This window comes from Oncorhynchus tshawytscha, linkage group LG03, assembly GCF_018296145.1.
Source record: "Oncorhynchus tshawytscha isolate Ot180627B linkage group LG03, Otsh_v2.0, whole genome shotgun sequence".
NCBI classification, from domain to species: domain Eukaryota; kingdom Metazoa; phylum Chordata; class Actinopteri; order Salmoniformes; family Salmonidae; genus Oncorhynchus; species Oncorhynchus tshawytscha.
The window spans coordinates 1,450,925-1,471,867 of NC_056431.1; the positions used below are offsets into that span (position 1 = coordinate 1,450,925).

General features: G+C 43.7%; 1 protein-coding gene across 1 annotated transcript; it reads left to right on the forward strand.

The window, feature by feature from the left end:
• Nucleotides 1-170: 170 nt before the first annotated feature.
• LOC112239169 (SH2 domain-containing adapter protein E) lies at nucleotides 171-10,236 on the forward strand. The gene is made up of 6 exons (XM_024407663.2): nucleotides 171-1,320; nucleotides 4,959-5,085; nucleotides 6,122-6,370; nucleotides 6,515-6,839; nucleotides 8,957-9,076; nucleotides 9,317-10,236. Exons 1-6 carry the CDS (start codon nucleotides 847-849, stop codon nucleotides 9,507-9,509), a joined length of 1,488 nt encoding a protein of 495 aa, XP_024263431.2. The 5' UTR covers nucleotides 171-846; the 3' UTR covers nucleotides 9,510-10,236.
• The last annotated feature ends 10,707 nt before the right edge of the window (nucleotides 10,237-20,943 follow it).

Here is a 20,943-nt window from a genome sequence, read left to right on the forward strand (position 1 = left end):
CAAACAATGTAGGTTAATATTGACTATGTTGATTAATAAATATTGACTATGTTGTAATACGGCTGTGATGACAACTTTTTTTTATTTTTATCTTCAATTGAGAATTGCGTTGCCTAAGCTTCCCTGTCTCCTCCCTGTTAGTGAATAATAGCCCACTACAGGCGTTCTTTGACCATTATGTTGTAGGCTAGTCCACCACCACACCCATTTCCCAACTCCACCAAACTCTTTCTCTCACACACGCACTTCTCTCTCCAGCACTCAGCTTTGACAGCCCGCTCCATACACCAGTAGCTCCGGGAATGGGATCATCATTAGTGAGTGCGAAGAAAAACTTCCAGTTCTTCCGATTCTACGCTCTCCAAAGACTACTCTTCAAACTGCGGGGATAGCTTCGAGATAAAGCGATAGCGACTGTCAGAAGTAGATATTACAGGCGTTACAAGTTGATGAAAGGAGAGGTAACTTTACGCACTGTGGAACGACAAAGAGTATTGGGTCAAGCGACAAATGGGGTGAAGTTTGGAGTTAAAATAATATGAGAACATTTACTACTGAATTTATGGGGTAGAAATCATTATTAATAATGTTTTGAAATAAATTAACATCACAAAGGGGGTAATTCGGATAAGATATCAGGCGCGAGGCGCGTAAACGTAGGCCTATGTGGTCGTGGATGAATGTGCTTGGCAAGTTTTATGTAGGCTAACCAACTATTCTCTGTGACTCGATTGCGGATGATTTATAAACATTAAGACTAAGTAGGCCTAAGTGAGTGTGTTATATTAGGATAAGTTTGGAGCCAAAGCTAGAAACCAAAAAACTGCCACTTGATCGTAACCAGCAATGGCAAAGTGGTTTAGTTCCGCCATCAATCTGAAGAACGGGACCGAACGGGTCCGCTCTGCCTCGGAGTCCGGCACTCAACCCCGAACCAGACACGGGTTAACACCGGGGACCAGTCTGAAGGGGAACCGGGTCAAGGAAAGTGCTGGAGGGATAGGCTTTATACTGACCGGAAGAAACCGGAAAAACTCGGCCATCGAACTGGGTCGGAACGGCTCGGGTACTGGCGGGAACTCGTTTAAGGACGGTAAGATCTGGGACAGTCTCATCCCTGGGAAGAGTAGGAAGAATTCCAAGCTCGAGGTGGGGCCATCAGAGGAGCATCGTCCCACCAGGACATCCAGTTTGGCGCATGCGTGCATCAGCAGGATGATCAAGGTGGACAAACAGGACAAGGGTCCCAAACATAGCGGGACAGGTGAACAGGTGGGATCCGAAAACGAGAGGGAGAAGGTGGACATCAAAACAACGATGGTGAGTGGCGCAGATTTGGTATTGACATCTTTGTCAACAAAGTCTTAGATTGAATAAAATGAAAAAGTCATTTAGTAGTAACAATATATGCTATAATTAGCCCTACAGTGTTATTAGGCTTACTGTATTCACATTTGATCCTGTTGTTTATTGTCATATGTGTATGGAAGCATTTGGAAGCTCGTTCCCGCCACCGTTATAAGTCATAATTGCGTAGTAGAATGTGGTGTATGGCCAATATACCATGGTGAACTGTAGTAGGGTCTGATATACTACGGCTTTCAGCCAATCAGCATTCAGGACTTGAACCAACAGGTTTAGAAAAGGAAATAATGCACACCCCAGAATGCCCTTCAAGCCAATAAGAAACATGTATTCGACAACCCTATGGTATAACTCATGTTTGACTATGTTTGAGCTGCTTTTGAAAGCAAAAGTCGAATTCAAATCAAAAGCAGAATTCAAAACATTATTGGCATTTTCATAATGGCTATGATGGGGCGGCAGGGTAGCCTAGTGGTTAGAGCGTTGGACTAGTAACCGGAAGGTTGTGAGTTCAAACCCCCAAGCTGACAAGGTACAAATCTGTCGTTCTGCCCCTGAACAGGCAGTTAACCCACTGTTCCCAGGCCGTCATTGAAAATAAGAATGTGTTCTTAACTGACTTGCCTAGTGAAGTAAATTTAAATTAAATGATGGGAATGGTATATATTTAGTAAACTTGCTAGCTACTTAATTTCTAGCAGTAAATGTGTTAAATTATAGCCATGGTATGAAAGGGATAATCAACTCGGGGCTCTATACGTTTTCCCGTCGTGGAACACTAGTGCCTCGTGGAACACACTTTCCACATTGTTCATTATTTTCCATACAACGTGTTGATGTTGATTATCCCTTTCCATGTTGATTATCCCTTTCATATGTAACATAAGTCATAATTATGAGATAGTACATCAGAATAATGAGATACTACGTCATAATTATGAGATAGTACATCAGAATAATGAGATACTACGTCATAATTATGAGATAGTACATCAGAATAATGAGATACTACGTCATAATTATGAGATAGTACATCAGAATAATGAGATACTACGTCATAATTATGAGATAGTACATCAGAATAATGAGATACTACGTCATAATTATGAGATAGTACATCAGAATAATGAGATACTACGTCATAATTATGAGATAGTACATCAGAATAATGAGATACTACGTCATAATTATGAGATAGTACATCAGAATAATGAGATACTACGTCATAATTATGAGATAGTACATCAGAATAATGAGATACTACGTCATAATTATGAGATAGTACATCAGAATAATGAGATACTACGTCATAATTATGAGATAGTACATCAGAATAATGAGATACTACGTCATAATTATGAGGTAGTCATTCATTATTATGAAATATGGAAGTTATAATTATGAGATAATAAGTCTGGATCATGGACATTGAATAGTCCTGCAGGTAACGACCCCTTTTAAAAGGGAAATCTGTGATTCAAACAATAACAAAGTGTACTCCCCGCCACTTAATTGGTAAACAGCTGAGGAATGGGGCAGGAGACATGTAACCACTCTTAAATACATAGACACAAGGACTCTCACACACAGATGTAGGATCTTCATTTGATCCTGTATGCTACAGCAGGAATAGAATCCTGCAGCAACAGGACATGTGAATTATTATGTGGATTATAATTCATGGCCATTTTTTGTAGGGGTTGATACATTTTTCATTATGGCAAATCAAGTCTGATATTTTAAAGTGGAAATTACAAACTTTAGAAGCCTTTTTAATCCTCAAATAGTGTGCAGGAAAATTCAAAGCAACAAAATTGACCAAATTAAGATCCTACATCTGTATGGATGCAAGAACTGACCATCCGTGTTGTGAACCTGTACATTGTTTGTTTACAATTACGTTGTTTACAAACAATGGAGTAGCACAAGTTTATATTTTTGGTTCTGATGGGGTAAGACCATTGCTCATGAGGAATTTCTAAGTTACATTCTTCAAGAATCAATGGCTATATATTAATAATTAATTAATTGAATTAAACAGGCACCAACTCACAACAGCAAACTTCAGTCCATTCATTTGGAACAATATCACCACAAACTCTCTCTCTCTGTCACGTCCTGACCATAGAGAGCCCTTATTTTCTATGGTGGAGTAGGTCAGGGCGTGACTGGGGGTTTAGTCTAGTTTATTATTTCTATGTGGGGTTCTAGTTTTGTTTTTCTATGTTGGTGATATTGTTCCCAATTAGAGGCAGCTGGTAATCATTGTCTCTAATTGGGGATCATATTTAAGTAGAATTTTTTCTACCTGTGTTGGGTGGGATATTGTTTATGGGTAGTACTCCAGCACTCCATTGTCGTCACGTTTCAGTCTTGCTTTATTGTTTTGTGCGTTTCACTAAATAAAGATGTGGAACCCAGATCACGCTGCTTGTTGGTCCGACCGAGTATGCTTCCAACAATCGTGACTCTCTCTCTCACACACACACAAAATCTGTGATTCACGTAATACAGATCGCCTAAACATATCTCATAATAATGACTTACTATCTCATAATTATAACTTAGTATCTCCTAATAATGACTTACTATCTCAGAATTCTGACTTAGTATTGCAATATTATTACTTACTATCTCATGATTATGACATACTGTCTCATAATAACGACTTACTATCTCATAATTATGACTTAGTATCTCATTACAATGACTTACTATCTCATAGTCAGATTTTTTGTAAATTGGGTGGCGGGAACGAGCTTCCATACATATATGTGTGCACTGATATAAAGAAAGAACTGTAGCTCGGAGAGTTGTGATCAGTCTCTCTCTCCCACCTCAGCCTTTGTCTCTACTTCTCCCTCCCCCTCCTGTCTCTCTTTCCTCACCACACAATGCACTGTGTTTATAACCCGCTGCATTCATACCACAGCGCTCGGGACCAGCCTTACAAAAAACACACAATGAGACCTAACCTCTTTCCCCAGTCTGTCTTCCTGTGTCCCTTCCCCTCCTGTTCCCTAACTGCTGTCACACACATACACACAGACAGACACACACCCACGCACGTACATGCACGTACACACACACACACACACACACACACACACACACACACACACACACACACACACACACACACACACACACACACACACACACACACACACATACATACACACCCACCCACGCACGCACGCACACACACACACACACGATACCTCTTTCTCCTCCTATATTTCTTCACCCAGTGAAGGCTATGTTTGAGGCATCACCTAACACTGTGGTGACTGTAGCTCTCCCACAAGCAGCTCAGATCACTGTGGCGCCTCTTTGATGAAGATCATACAGGCAGTCAGACAGACACGTAAACACTCAACACACAGAGCCATGAGAGGGAAGACACACACAGAGCACAGAGCAGGGGAGATTCCCCAAGAAACATTCCCAGTTCGTCAAGGGGACGTCTCCATACCAACTAGACTGTTACAGGTTAATTACATAGGTTATTGCAGTTACTCTGGCAGAAGGCCTACAGTATAGTACTGTGAAGGTTAGGTAGAGCATTTAACAACTTCTCTCCCGCTGTGTAGCTGATTATTCTGGAGGACTATGCTGACCCGTTTGATGCAGAGAAAACGAGGGAGCAGAGGGAGGCGGAGAGGGAGGGAGAGAACGATGGATACATGGAGCCCTATGACGCCCAGGTTATCATCACAGGTCAGTAAGGGCAGGGGTCAGATCTTGTCCTGGAGAGCTACAGGGAGTCCAGGCTTTTGTTCCAGCACAGCGCTGATACACACTGGCTCAGATAATCAACTAATCACCGAGACCTTGATTAGTGGAATCAGGGCTGCAGTTAGTGCTGAGCTGGAACAAAAGCCTGCACTCTCTGCAGCTCTCCAGAATCAAGGTTGTAGACTGCTGCTGTTAAAAGGGTTTTAAAGGATCGGACTAGAACGAGACCCTCCACTCTCTCTCCCCTGACTTCCTGACTTACTGGCGGTTGCTATGGGAATGGTGTTGTGCTGCGACAGTGGGTGCAGCTTCCTCTTGGATTTCCTGTCTCCTGCCTCTGTTTCCTTTACCCCATTCTCTGGAAAGGAAGTTACCTCCAGTTTCTTCCCCCCACCCCTTCCATTTGACTTTACTTTTGTGTGAAAAGAACCAAAAGACCCCCACCTCCCATCCCCTTCCTCCTGGTCTCACCCAATCACTTCCCAGAATTCAGGAAGAGGTCTGTTCTGTCATCCATTCAGGCTCTGTGTTGACCTTTCTTCCCGTAGCTCCATTGTTTAGTCACACAATAGCCCAGACACACAGGCTACCTGACGGCCTCCACAGACATGTCTGACCACATCACAAGCTACTAAGCTATGTGTTATACTCTTAGAAATAGGGTTTCCAAAAGGTTTCTTCGGCTGTCCCCATAGGCTGTCCCCATTGGTTCCAGGTAGAACCCTTCTTGATCCAGGCAGTACTATTTTGGGTTCCATGTAGAAAGAACCCTCTGTGTAAAAGGTTCTACCTGGAACCAAAAAGGGTTCTTCTAAAGGTTTTCCTATGGGGACACCTGAATAACCCTTTTAGGTTCTAGATGGCATAGTTTTTTCTAACAGTCTACAACTGAACAATGGATCACAATCATGTCACATTAGCAGTAATGTTGGAATGGCAGAGTTGAGGGTTTGATATACACATGGGTCAAACAGGCCTACCAAATAATGACCATGTTATTGTTCTAATGACTTTGTAGGTATTCGTAGGCGGGGCTCCAAGGACCTGCTGAAGGTGTGTGTGCTGCTTCCCAAGGGAGATGGAGAAGGGGGCAAGCCCGTACCCCCCCACATCTACGACACTCCCTACGAGGGGCTGCTGGAGACAGATGGGGAGGCAGGAGGGGTGTGGATCCCTGTGACACGGCCGGAGTCAGACCCTCGCCCCCCTGGAGAGTATGAACTACCCTGGGAGTGGAGGAAGGAGGACATCGTCAGAGCACTGACAGGTAGATATATGTTTTCCAGAGGGAGGGAGGTAAAAGGAGGGAAGGACGGAGGTAGAGGGACAGAAGGAGAGGGAACATATTGCATACAACAATGATACACAAACATACACAGTTCTCTGTCTCTCTCTCTCTCTCTCTCTCCAGCCCAGTTTAAGAAGGGAATGAGCAGTTTGCCCCCTAAAGAGGAACCTCCTCCACCCATCAGACAGCAGACTCTCAGTCATCAGCAGACCCTCAGACAGAAGACCTGGAACAAGAAAGTCCTCGTCCCCTCTCCCTCCTCCCCTACTCCCCCCATTCTCAATCTCTCTCCTCCCTCACCTCTCTCTCATTCCTCTCCCCCCTCTCCCACCTCTCACTCTTCTCTCACTCCCAAACTTGCCCCATCCTCTTCTCCTCCCTCCACCACCTCCACACCCAATGCAGAGACAGCCAAAGTGGACCCCACCCTGCCCCTGGAGAAACAGAGGTACGGGAAGAGGAGAGAGAGAAGGGAGAGGCTGGATGGGGGGGAATGAGATACACTATATATACAGCAGTATGTGGACACCCATTTAAATGAGTGGATTCGGCTATTTCAGCCACACCTGTTGCTGACAGCTGTATACATTTGAGTACAAAGCCATGCAATCTCGGTTTGTGGACTCTGGAGCAGTGGAAACGTGTTGTCTGTAGTAATGAATCATGCTTCACCATCTGTCAGTCCAACGGACAAATCTTGGTTTGGCGGATGCCAGTAGAACGCTACCTGCCCGAATGCATAGTGCCAACTATAAAGTTTGGTGTTGGAGGAATAATGTTCTGGGACAGTTTTTCATGGTTCCGGCTAGGCCCCTTAGTTCCAGTGAAGGGAAATCTTAATACTACAGTATACAATGATGTTCTAGACGATTCTGTGCTTCCAACTTTGTGGCAACAGTTTGGGGAAGGCCCTTCCCTGTTTCAGCATGACAATGGCCCTGTGCACAAAGCGAAGTCCATACAGAAATGGTTTGTCGAGATCCGTGTGGAAGAACTTGACTGGCCTGCACAGAGCCCTGACCTCAACCCCATCTAACACCTTTGGGATGAATTAGAACGGCAACTGCAAGCCATGCCTAATTGCCCAACATCAGTGCCCGACTTCACTAATGCCCTTGTGGCTGAATGGAAGCAAGTCCCCGCAGCAATGTCCCAACATCTAGTGGAAAGCCTTCCCAGAAGAGTAGAGGCTGTTATAGCAGGAAAGGGGGGATCAACTCCATATTAATGCCCATGATTTTGGAATGAGATGTTTGACAAGCAGGTGTACACATACTTTTGGTCGTGTAGTGTAGCATGATGCTGCCACCACCATGCTTGGAAATATGAAAAGTGGTACTCAATGATGTCTTGTGTTGGATTTGACCCAAACAAAACACTTTCTATACAGGACATAAAGTTAATTTCTTTGCCAAATTTCAGGCAGTTTTACTTTAATGTCTTATTGCAAACAGGATGCATGTTTTGGAATATTTTTGTTCTGTACAGGCCTCCTTCTTTTCACTCTGCCAGGTTAGTATTGTGGAACAACTACAATGTTGTTGATGCATCCTCAGTTTTCTCTTACCACAGCCAATAAGCAATGTAACTGTTTTAAAGTCACCATTGGCCTCATGGGGAAATCCCTGAGGGTTTTCCTTCCTTTCCGGCAACTGAGTCAGGAAGAACACCTGTATCTTTGTAGTGACTGGGTGTATTGATACACCATTCAAAGTGTAATTAATAACTTCTTGCTCAAAGGGATATTCAATGTCTGCTTTGTTTATTTTTACCCATCTACCACTAGGTGCCCTTTGTGAGGCATTGGAAAACCTCCCTGGGCTTTGTGGTTGAATCTGTGTTTGAAACTCACTGCTCTATCGAGGGACCTTACAGATAATTGTATGTGTGGGGTACAGATATGAGTTAGTCTTTTAAAAAACACTATTGTTACACACAGAGTGAGTCCATGCAACTTATTATGTGACTTGTTAAGCAGATTTTACTCCTGAATTTATTTAGGCTTGCCATTAAAAAAAAAGTTGAATACTTATTGACTCAAGACATTTCAGCTTTTCATTTTTTATTAATTTATTATGGGGTATTGTGTGTAGGCCAGTGACACAACATATCAATTTAATACATTTTAAATTCAGGCTGTAACACAACAAAATGTGGAAAAAGTCAAAGGGTGTGAATACTTTCTGAAGGCCCTGCATACTGTATATCGTCATAGCATATTGCTCTAGCCTGTACTTACTCCTCAGCCTGAAGTGTCCATACTTGCGCCAGCGAATACTTTACTTTTCGGTGGTCACTGACTGGTAAGATTCTTCTGGACAGCGGTCATGTGTGCTAGCAAGGCAAAGGTCCTGGGTTCGAGCCTCGGTGTGAAGGAAGTGATATTCGCTAAGCAAGCGTTCTCTATCTCTCCCTCCTACCCTCCTCTAACTTCCCAACCCTCCCTATATTCCTCCCCTAACCTTCAATATGACATTCATCCCCATCCATTCTACTGCTCTGAAGCTCTAAACATTGTATGTATGTTTGTTTCTCCCTCTCTTCTCCCCTCTCCCCCTCCTCTAGCTGGTACCATGGCAGTGTGAGTCGCCAGCAGGCAGAGGCTCAGCTCCAGCGCTGCAGGGATGCCAGCTTCCTGGTTAGAGATAGTGAATCAGGGACCAGCAAATACTCCATCGCGCTCAAGTTAGTGTGTTTCTGTGTGTTACACTTCTCACTCTTCAGTGAGCACTCATCATTAACCACTTTACACACCACAGACATGGAGGGTGAGCAGCATGTGTTGGAATAACTAATCCCCTAACCCTTTGCTACAGTACAGACATCCAGACTGTATCCTCTAATTATGTAGCTATAGCTCCACATCTTCCCCTGTTACTGAAGTAATATGGTCTCTCTCTCTCTCTCTCTCTCTCTCTCTCTCAGGACCAGTCAGTGTTGTGTCCATATCATCGTGGCCCAGACTAAGGGCAGTAAGGGTCTGGGTTATACTCTGGACCAGAGTAGCTGTGTGTTCAACAGTATACCAGAGGTGGTGCATCACTACTGTACACACAGACTGCCCTTCACTGGAGCTGAACACATGACCCTGCAACACCCTGTCCCCAGGCCACACTGAACACACACTGAACACACACACACACCACTGCAAAGGAGTAGCAGGTCTCACCCAAACAGCCTGAGAGGTACAGTATCATCTTGAGTTTCTCCAATGCACAGCCTAGTGGTCAAACCCTCACACTGCGTAGCACAGAGAATGTTTCAGGAGGGAATAATGTTCTGTACTATGTTTTATGTCATGTCTCATATGGGCCACAGAAAGAGTGGCTGATGCTTTTGCAGCGGCTAATGGGGAGCATGATAAATGCCAAATGTTCAGCTAGTTAGCCTAAGTACCTGTATGTGTAGTGTGCTCTGGGTAATATTAGGCCTCATTGATTTGATAGCTGTCTGTATTATCATCAGACACATACAGTATGGTGCCTGTTAGACAGCAGTATGATCTGTTTTTGATGTGAATGTATTTGCACATGTGATGGTTTCTGCAATGACCTAGGCTTGTTACTGTAATATCCAAGGCTTGCTACTGTAATAGCCCAGGCTTGTTACTGTAATATCCCAGGCTTGTTGCTGTAATAGCCAAGGAGCCAAAGCTTGTAATTGTAATATCCCAGGCTTGTTAATGTAATAACCCAGTCTTGTTACTGTAATAACCCGGGAGTGTTACTGTAATAACCCAGGATCTTTACTGTAATAACCCAGGCATGTTACTGTAATAACCCAGACTTGTTGTACAATGCATGAAATACTGTAATGTTGACTGGAATAAAGTGACTGTGCATTTAGTTTCTTCTGTTTTTTAGATAAAGGCAATTTAATAATTATGACACAGACACAAACACACACACACATGCGCACACGCGCACACACACAAGCACACACATGCACACACACATGCACACATACACAGACACACACATGTACACACGCACACACATACACACAAGCACACAGACGTGCGCGCACACACAGATCAGAACAGAAACACATATGACTTGGGTGATGATTGCCCTGTGATGAGAGTGAGAAGCTAACTACAGGATGTGTGAGCTGAGCTCCTCTTTAACCGCAGAGCCATTGACCTGGGTAGTAAATCAATTAGAGTTAGACACTACACAGGAACATACACACAGAAAGAGAGAGAGAAACACACACTTACAAATGTACAGGCACACCTCACATTTACACCATGCACACATAAGTTGAGTACACACAAAACCACTCTCATTCACATGGTAGGCTTTTTAAAAAGCCACAAACAACAATCTCTTTTTGAAAATAATAAGCTTCATCACATGTGGCTACCAGATGAGCTAAAGGACTTCTATGTGTGCTTTGAGGCAAGCAATACTGAAGCATGCATGAGAGCACCAGCTGTTCCGTACAACAGTGTGATCACGATCTCCTTAGCCGATGTGAGAAAGACCTTTAACAGGTCCACATTCACAAGTTCGTAGGGCCAGACGGATTACCAGGACGTGCTCACAGCTCAGAGTTCAACACCATAGTGCCCTCAAAGCTCATCACTAAGCTAAGGACCTTGGGACTAAACACCTCCTTCTGCAACTGGATCCTGGACTTCCTGACGGGCTGCCCCCTCCTTAGTCCCCTCCTGGACCACTATTGTTTTCACTATATATTATACCTCTTGGTGACGTCATTTGGAAACATAATGTTAACTTTCACTGCTAGGCAGGCGATACACAGCTGTACATTTCGATGAAACATGGTGAAGCCCCAAAATTTCCCTCCCCTGAAGCCTGTGTTTCAGACATAAGGAACTCAGACAAAACAGAGATGCTAGTTTTAGGTCTCAAGAAACAAAGAGATCTTCTGTTGGATCTGACGATTAATCTTGATGGTTGTATAGTCGTCTCAAATAAAACTGTGTGTCACACCCTAATCAGTTTCACCTGTCCTTATTATTGTCTCCATCCCCTCCAGGTGTCACTTGGTATCCCTGGTGTATTTATTTATTTATTTATTTTATTTTTTACCTTTATTTAACCAGGCAAGTCAGTTAAGAACAAATTCTTATTTTCAATGACAGCCTAGGAACAGTGGGTTAACTGCCTGTTCAGGGGCAGAACGACAGATTTGTACCTTGTCAGCTCGGGGATTTGAACTCGCAACCTTCCAGTTACTAGTCCAACACTCTAACCACTATGCTACCCTGCCGCCCCATTTATCCCTGTGTTTCCTGTCTCTCTGTGCCAGTTCGTCTTGTATGTTTCAAGTCAACCAGCGTGTTTTTCCCGTGCGCCTGCATTTTCTATTCTCTTTTACTAGTCCTTCCGGTTTTGACCGTTGCCTGTTATCTGGACTCTGTACCCGTCTGCCTGACCATTCTGCCTGCCCTGACCTCGAGTCTGCCTGCCACACTACCTCCTGGAGTCTGAACGGAGCTGGAGTCTCAGCGTTATTCTGGACCCTGATCTCTATTTTGATGAACATATCAAGACTATTTCAAGGACAGATTTTTTCCATCTACGTAACATTGTAAAAATCAGAAACTTTTTGTCCAAAAATGATGCAGAAAAGTTCATCCATGCTTTTGTCACTTCTAGATTAGACAACTGCAATGCTCTACATTCCAGCTACCAGGATAAAGCACTAAATAAACTTCAGTTAATGCTAAACATGGCTGCTAGAATCTTGACTAGAACCAAAAAAAATTATCATATTGCTCAAATGCTTAGCCTCTCTACACTGGCTTCCTGTTAAGGCAAGGGCTGATTTCAAGGTTTTACTGCTAACCTACAAAGCATTACATGGGCTTGCTCCTACCTATCTCTCCGATTTGGTCCTGCCGTACATACCTACACGTACGCTCTGGTCACAAAACGCAGGCCTCCTTATTGTCCGTAGAATTTCTAAGCGAACAGCTGGAGGCAGGGCTTTCTCCTATAGAGCTCCATTTTTATTGAATGGTCTGCCTACCCATGTGAGAGACGCAGACTCGGTCTCAACCTTTAAGTCTTCACTGAAGACTCACCTCTTCACTAGGTCCTATGATTGAGTCTAGTCTGGCTCAGGGGTGTGAAGGTGAATGGAAAGGCACTGGAGCAATGAACCACCCTTGCTGTCTCTGCCTGGCCGGTTCCCCTCTTTCCACTGGGATTCTCTGCCTCTAACCCTATTACAGGGGTTGAGTCACTGGCTTACTGGTGCCATCCCTAGGAGTGGTGCCATCCCTAGGAGGGGTGCGTCACTTAAGTGGGTTGACTCACTGACGTGATCTTCCTGTCCGGGTTGGCGCCGCCCTTGGGTTCGTGTCGTGGGGAGATCTTCGTGGGCTATACGGTCGAGAGCTTCAAGTTTCTTGGTGTCCACATCAACAACAAACTATCATGGTCCAAACACACCAAGACCGTAGTGAAGAGGGCACAACAAAGTTTATTCCCCCTCAGGAGACTGAAAAGATTTGGCATGGGTCCACAGATCCTCAAAAAGTTCTACAGCTGCACCATCGAGAGCACCCCTGTATATAGCCTTGTTATTGTTATTTTATTGTAACTCATTTTTTTAACTTTAGTTTTTTAGTAAATATTTTCTTAACTCTTATTTTTCTTAAAACTGCATTGTTGGGTAAGGGCTTGTAAGTAAGCATTTCACAAATACCTTTTGTATTCGGGGCATGTGGCAAATAACATTTGATGATTTGTTATGTTAATATGATTATTGCGTGTGTATGGGAGGATATGGCTGGCTTCCTCACTTCAGTGTGCGACACTGTGTATGTGTTTGTGTGTTATTGTGTGTGTATACAGTGGGGCAAAAAAGTATTTAGTCAACCACCAATTGTGCAAGTTCTCCCACTTAAAAAGATGAGAGAGGCCTGTAATTTTCATCATAGGTACACTTCAACTATGACAGACAAAATGAGAAGAAAAAAAATCCAGAAAATCACATTGTAGGATTTATAATGAATTTATTTGCAAATGATGGTGGAAAATAAGTATTTGGTCAATAACAAAAGTTTATCTCAATACTTTGTTATATACCCTTTGTTGGCAATGACAGAGGTCAAACATTTTCTGTAAGTCTTCACAAGGTTTTCACACACTGTTGCTGGTATTTTGGCCCATTCCGCCATGCAGATCTCCTCTAGAGCAGTGATGTTATGGGGCTGTTGCTGGGCAACACGGACTTTCAACTCCCTCCAAAGATTTTCTATGGGGTTGAGATTTGGAGACTGGCTAGGCCACTCCAGGACCTTGAAATGCTTCTTACGAAGCCACTCCTTCGTTGCCAGGACGGTGTGTTTGGGATCATTGTAATGCTGAAAGACCCAGCCACGTTTCATCTTCAATGCCCTTGCTGATGGAAGGAGGTTTTCACTCAAAATCTCACGATACATGGCCCCATTCATTCTTTCCTTTACACGGATCAGTCGTCCTGGTCCCTTTGCAGAAAAACAGCCCCAAAGCATGATGTTTCCACCCCCATGCTTCACAGTAGGTATGGTGTTCTTTGGATGCAACTCAGCATTCTTTGTCCTCCAAACACGACAAGTTGAGTTTTTACCAAAAAGTTATATTTTGGTTTCATCTGACCATATGACATTCTCCCAATCTTCTTCTGGATCATCCAAATGCTCTCTAGTAAACTTCAGATGGGCCTGGACATGTACTGGCTTAAGCAGGGGGACACGTCTGGCACTGCAGGATTTGAGTCCCTGGCGGCGTAGTGTGTTACTGATGGTAGGCTTTGTTACTTTGGTCCCAGCTCTCTGCAGGTCATTCACTAGGTCCCCCCGTGTGGTTCTGGGATTTTTGCTCACCGTTCTTGTGATCATTTTGACCCCACGGGGTGAGATCTTGCGTGGAGCCCCAGATCGAGGGAGATTATTAGTGGTCTTGTATGTCTTCCATTTCCTAATAATTGCTCCCACAGTTGATTTCTTCAAACCAAGCTGCTTACCTATTGCAGATTCAGTCTTCCCAGCCTGGTGCAGGTCTACAATTTTGTTTCTGATGTCCTTTGACAGCTCTTTGGTCTTGGCCGTAGTGGAGTTTGGAGTGTGACTGTTTGAGGTTGTAGACAGGTGTCTTTTATACTGATAACAAGTTCAAACAGGTGCCATTAATACAGGTAACGAGTGGAGGACAGAGGAGGCTCTTAAAGAAGAAGTTACAGGTCTGTGAGAGCCAGAAATCTTGCTTGTTTGTAGGTGACCAAATACTCATTTTCCACCATAATTTGCAAATAAATTAATAAAAAATCCCACAATGTGATTTTCTGGATTTTTAAAATCATTTTGTCTGTCAAATTTGAAGTGTACCTATGATGAAAATTACAGGCCTCTCTCATATTTTTAAGTGGGAGAACTTGCACAATTGGTGGCTGACTAAATACTTTTTTTGCCCCACTGTATGTCACTGAGTGTGTCAGAATTTTTCTGCTAGTGTCACGCTCGTTGAAATGATTGGACCAAGGAGTTCCACATATTTTTAATAAATCGAAACTCATCAAACAAAAACAATAAATCACAAACGAAACGTGAAGTTACTGGTGTGCACAAAGGCAACTATCTGTAGACAGGATCCCACAAATCACAATGGGGAAATGGCTACCTAAATATGATCCCCAATCAGAGACAACGATAAACAGCTGCCTCTGATTGGGAACCATATCAGGCCACCATAGAATTACAAATTCACCTAGATGACCCACCCTAGTCACTATCACGCCCCAACCAACATAGAGAGTAAACAGCATTCTATGGTCAGGCGTGACAGCTAGATAAGGGATTACCAGGTTGCCATGGTGATTAGTGAGTGAGATAAGGCCATCTCTATTGAGAGGAGAAAGAAGAGGGGGAGAGAGGGAGACAGAGAGAGGGAGGGAAGAGAGATGGAGACAGAGAGGGAAGAGAGACAGAGAGGGAGAGACAGAGGCAGAGTGAGGGAGGGAAGAGAGACAGAGAGAGATAGTGAGGAAGGGAGGGACTGGAGGGAGAGAGAGAGACTGCAACATAAAAAGAGCTATGAATAACGGTGAATAAGCGTGGCCGTACGCATAGCTCTCTGTTTGTGAATGAAGAGCAGTGAGATGGAAGTCAGAGGAGAAACAGAAATAAAGTAATTTACTGAACTTCTGACCCTCCTGCCATAACTACACTCCCCAAAACACTTCCTGTGACAGACCCGTGCTAAACAACCAACAACCATCCAGCCATCTACCTCTTTTCTTCCCTCCCTTTCTCTCTCTCCCTCCATCTGTCTCCCTCATTCGTTCCTCAATGGTCTCTCATTTAGAGAGCTATATATAGGTCACAGTGAGCTAGAGGCAGAGGAGATGGACGTACAATCGCCACTGGGTCTGTCTATCAGTCCATTGGTCAGTCTGTCGTACACTCACCCACACATCCATCCACCCTTCCATAACTCAATACACCCGTCCATCTTTCGCACTGAGTCCATTGGTTTGTCTGTATGTCTAGCTGATGGTGATAGAGTTTGCTGGCTGTGTGAACACATCCACATGTTCTATACATCCAGCACTACATACATTAACCCTAGCGCAGTCAGTCAGTCCCTACACCGCCACAATATCTGAACCTGTTGAGTTGATAGTGCAGCAGTCAGATCTGAATATGTGACAGTCAAGCAGTGTCACTCACACAACATAATGCAGCAGGCAATGTCTGCAGTCGAAGGAGAGAGGATGACAGAGAGGGAGGGAGGGACTAAGGGACAGAGACAAGGAGGGAGCATAAGGGAGTGTGAGGGGAAGACAAGTACTCATGGGGGTCCCAGCTCCTAAATAATTTAGAGAGAGACTAAGCACTCAGTACAGAGGAGGAGCACTGTCAGGTCAGCACATTCAGAGCAGAGAGAGAGAGAGCGAGAGAGGAGGGGGAGAGAGACAGGTGGGGGAGAGAGGGATAGGGGAGAGAGAGAGAGAGGGATGAGGGGGAGAGAGATGGAGGAGAGGGAGGAGGGTGGAGGTTGGAGAGAGAGAGAGAGATCGGGGAGATGAGAGGGGGAGAAGTCGGGAGAGAGTGGGAGTGGGGAGAGAGAGGTGGGGAAGAGATGAGAGGGGGATAGGTGGGGAAAGAGAGAAGCAGTAGAGAGGAGAGAAAGAGTGGGGGAGAGGAAGAGAAAGATAGATGGGTGCAAGAGAGAGTATAGAGGGAGTACATAGCGAGTACAGAGAGTACAGACAGAGTACATAGAGAGTCCAGAGAGAGTATACACAGAGTACATAGAGATTCCAGAAAGAGTACAGAGAGAGAGTACAGAGTACAGAGAGAATACAGAGAAAGTACAGGGAGAGGACAAAGAGAGAGTACATAGAGAATACAAAGAGAGTACAGAGAGAATACATAGAAAGTACAGAGAGAGAGTACAGAGTACAGAGAGAATACAGAGAAAGTACAGGGAGAGTACAAAGAGAGAGTACATAGAGAATACAGAGAGAGTACAGAGAGAGGACATAGAAAGTACAGAGAGAGTACAGAATACAGAGAGAATACAGAGAAAGTACAGAGAGAGAGTACAGAGTACAGAGAGAGTACAGAGAGAATAGAGAGAGTACAGAGAGAAAACAAAGAGAGTACAGTGAGAATACATAGAGAATACAGAGAGAATACAGAGAGAGTACAGAGTACAAAGAGAGTACATAGAGAATACAGTGAGAATACAGAGAGAGTACATAGAGTGCAGAGAGAGAGTACAGCGTATTGAGGGAGTACAGAGAGACAATACAGAGACAATTGTACAGAGAGAGAGTACATAGAGAGAGTACAGAGAGAGAGAGAGAGAGAGAGTACAGAGGGTATAGAGAGAGTACAGAGAGAGAGAGTACATAGAGAGTACAAAGAGAGAGTACAGAGTACAAAGACAATACAGAGAGAGTGCATAGATTGTACAGAGTACAGAGAGAGTACATAGAAAGTACAGAGATAGTGTACAGAGAGTACAGAGAGAGAGTACAGAGAGAGAGTACAGAGAGAGTACAGAGAGAGAGGATACAGAGAGAGTACAGAGAGAGAGGATACATAGAGAGTACAGAGAGAGAGTACAGAGAGAGTACAGAGAGAGAGGATACATAGAGAGTACAGAGAGAGAGTACAGAGAGAGTACAGAGAGAGAGGATACATAGAGAGTACAGAGAGAGAGTACAGAGAGAGAGTACAGAGAGAGAGTACAGAGAGAGTACAGAGAGAGAGGATACATAGAGAGTACAGAGAGAGAGTACAGAGAGAGAGTACAGAGAGAGAGGATACAGAGAGAGTACAGAGAGAGAGGATACATAGAGAGTACAGAGAGAGAGGATACAGAGAGAGTACAGAGAGAGAGGACACAGAGAGTACATAGAGAGTACAGAGAGAGAGTACAGAGAGAGAGTACAGAGAGAGAGTACAGAGAGAGTACAGAGAGAGAGTACAGAGAGAGTACAGAGAGAGAGGATACATAGAGAGTACAGAGAGAGAGTACAGAGAGAGTACAGAGAGATGTATGCTAATTTGGTATAGAGCAGACCTAACTCACTCCATTAAATTAATCAAAACAGGAACATTCTACATTTGGCTAGAAATTCAAAAAGAAATTATCCTAACAGAGAAAAATGTCCTCCTGTGTGCTACCTATATCCCCCACTAGAATCCCCATATTTTAATGAAGACAGCTTCTCCATCCTGGAGGGGGAAATCAATAATTTCCAGGCCCAGGGACATGTACTAGTCTGTGGTGACCTAAATGCCAGAACCGGACAAGAACCTGACACCCTCAGCACACAGGGGGACAAACACCTGCCTGGAGGTGACAGCATTCCCTCCCCCATATGCCCCCCTAGGCACAACTATGACAACATAACCAACAAAAACGGGTCACAACTCCTGCAGCTCTGTCGCACGCTGGGTATGTACATAGTCAACGGTAGGCTTCGAGGGGACTCCTATGGTAGGTACACCTATAGCTCATCTCTTGGCAGTAGTACTGTAGACTACTTTATCACTGACCTCAACCCAGAGTCTCTCAGAGCGTTCACAGTCAGCCCACTGACACCCCTATCAGACCACAGCAAAATCACAGTCTACTTAAACAGAGCAATACTCAATCATGAGGCATCAAAGCCAAAGGAACTGAGTAACATTAAGAAATGCTATAGATGGAAGGAATGCAGTTTGGAAACCTACCAAAAAACAATTAGGCAACAACAAATTCAATCCCTCTTAGACAATTTCCTGGGTAAAACGTTCCACTGTAATAGTGAAGGTGTAAACTTGGCAGTAGAAAATCTTAACAGTATATTTGACCTCTCAGCTTCCCTATCAAATCTAAAAATCTCAAATAGAAAACCGAAGAAAATTAACAATAATGACAAATGGTTTGATGAAGAATGCAAAAATCTAAGAAAGAAATTGAGAAACCTGTCCAACCAAAAACATAGAGACCCAGAAAACCTGAGTCTACGCCCTCACTATGGTGAATCACTAAAACAATACAGAAATACACTACGGAAAAAGAAGGAACAGCATGTCAGAAATCAGCTCAATGCAATTGAAGAATCCATAGACTCTAACCACTTCTGGGAAAATTGGAAAACACTAAACAAACAACAACACGAAGAATTATCTATCCAAAATGGAGATGTATGGGTAAACCACTTCTCCAATCTCTTTGGCTCTATAACAAAGAATAAAGAGCAAAAACATATACATGATCAAATACAGATCTTAGAATCAACTATTAAAGACTACCAGAACCCACTGGATTCTCCAATTACCTTGAACGAGTTACAGGACAAAATAAAAACCCTCCAACCCAAAAAGGCCTGTGGTGTTGATGGTATCCTAAATGAAATGATCAAATATACAGACAACAAATTCCAATTGGCTATACTAAAACTCTTTAACATCATACTTAGCTCTGGCATCTTCCCCAATATTTGGAACCAAGGACTGATCACCCCAATCCACAAAAGTGGAGACAAATTTGACCCCAATAACTACCGTGGAATATGTGTCAACAGTAACCTTGGGAAAATCCTCTGCATTATTATTAACAGCAGACTCGTACATTTCCTCAATGAAAACAATGTACTGAGCAAATGTCAAATTGGCTTTTTACCAAATTACCGTACAACAGACCATGTATTCACCCTGCACACCCTAATTGACAATCAAACAAACCAAAACAAAGGCAAAGTCTTCTCATGCTTTGTTGATTTCAAAAAAGCCTTCGACTCAATCTGGCATGAGGGTCTGCTATACAAACTGATGGAAAGTGGTGTTGGGGGTAAAACATACGACATTATAAAATCCATGTACACAAACAACAAGTGTGCGGTTAAAATTGGCAAAAAACACACACATTTCTTCACACAGGGTCGTGGGGTTAGACAGGGATGCAGCTTAAGCCCCACCCTCTTCAACATATATATCAACGAATTGGCGAGGGCACTAGAAAAGTCTGCAGCACCCGGCCTCCCCTGCTAGAATCCGAAGTCAAATGTCTGCTGTTTGCTGATGATCTGGTGCTTCTGTCACCAACCAAGGAGGGCCTACAGCAGCACCTAGATCTTATGCACAGATTCTGTCAGACCTGGGCCCTGACAGTAAATCTCAGTAAGACCAAAATAATGGTGTTCCAAAAAGGTCCAGTCACCAGGACCACAAATACAAATTCCATCTAGACACTGTTGCCCTAGAGCACACAAAAACTATACATACCTTGGCCTAAACATCAGCACCACAGGTAACTTCCACAAAGCTGTGAACGATCTGAGAGACAAGGCAAGAAGGGCATTCTATGCCATCAAAAGAAACATAAATTTCAACATACCAATTAGGATCTGGCTAAAAATACTTGAATCAGTCATAGAGCCCATTGCCCTTTATGGTTGTGAGGTCTGGGGTCCGCTCACCAACCAAGACTTCACAAAATGGGACAAACACCAAATTGAGACTCTGCACGCAGAATTCTGCAAAAATATCCTCCGTGTACAACGTAGAACACCAAATAATGCATGCAGAGCAGAATTAGGCCGATACCCACTAATTATCAAAATCCAGAAAAGAGCTGTTAAATTCTACAACCACCTAAAAGGAAGCGATTCACAAACCTTCCATAACAAAGCCATCACCTACAGAGAGATGAACCTGGAGAAGAGTCCCTAAGCAAGCTGGTCCTGGGGCTCTGTTCACAAACACAAACACACACTACAGAGCCCCAGGACAGCAGCACAATTAGACCCAACCAAATCATGAGAAAACAAAAAGATAACTACTTAACACATTGGAAAGAATTAACAAAAAAACAGAGCAAACTAGAATGCTATTTGGCCCTACACAGAGAGTACACAGCGGCAGAATACCTGACCACTGTGACTGACCCAAAATTAAGGAAAGCCTTGACTATGTACAGACTCAGTGAGCATAGCCTTGCTATTGAGAAAGGCCGCCGTAGGCAGACATGGCTCTCAAGAGAAGACAGGCTATGTGCTCACTGCCCACAAAATGAGGTGGAAACTGAGCTGCACTT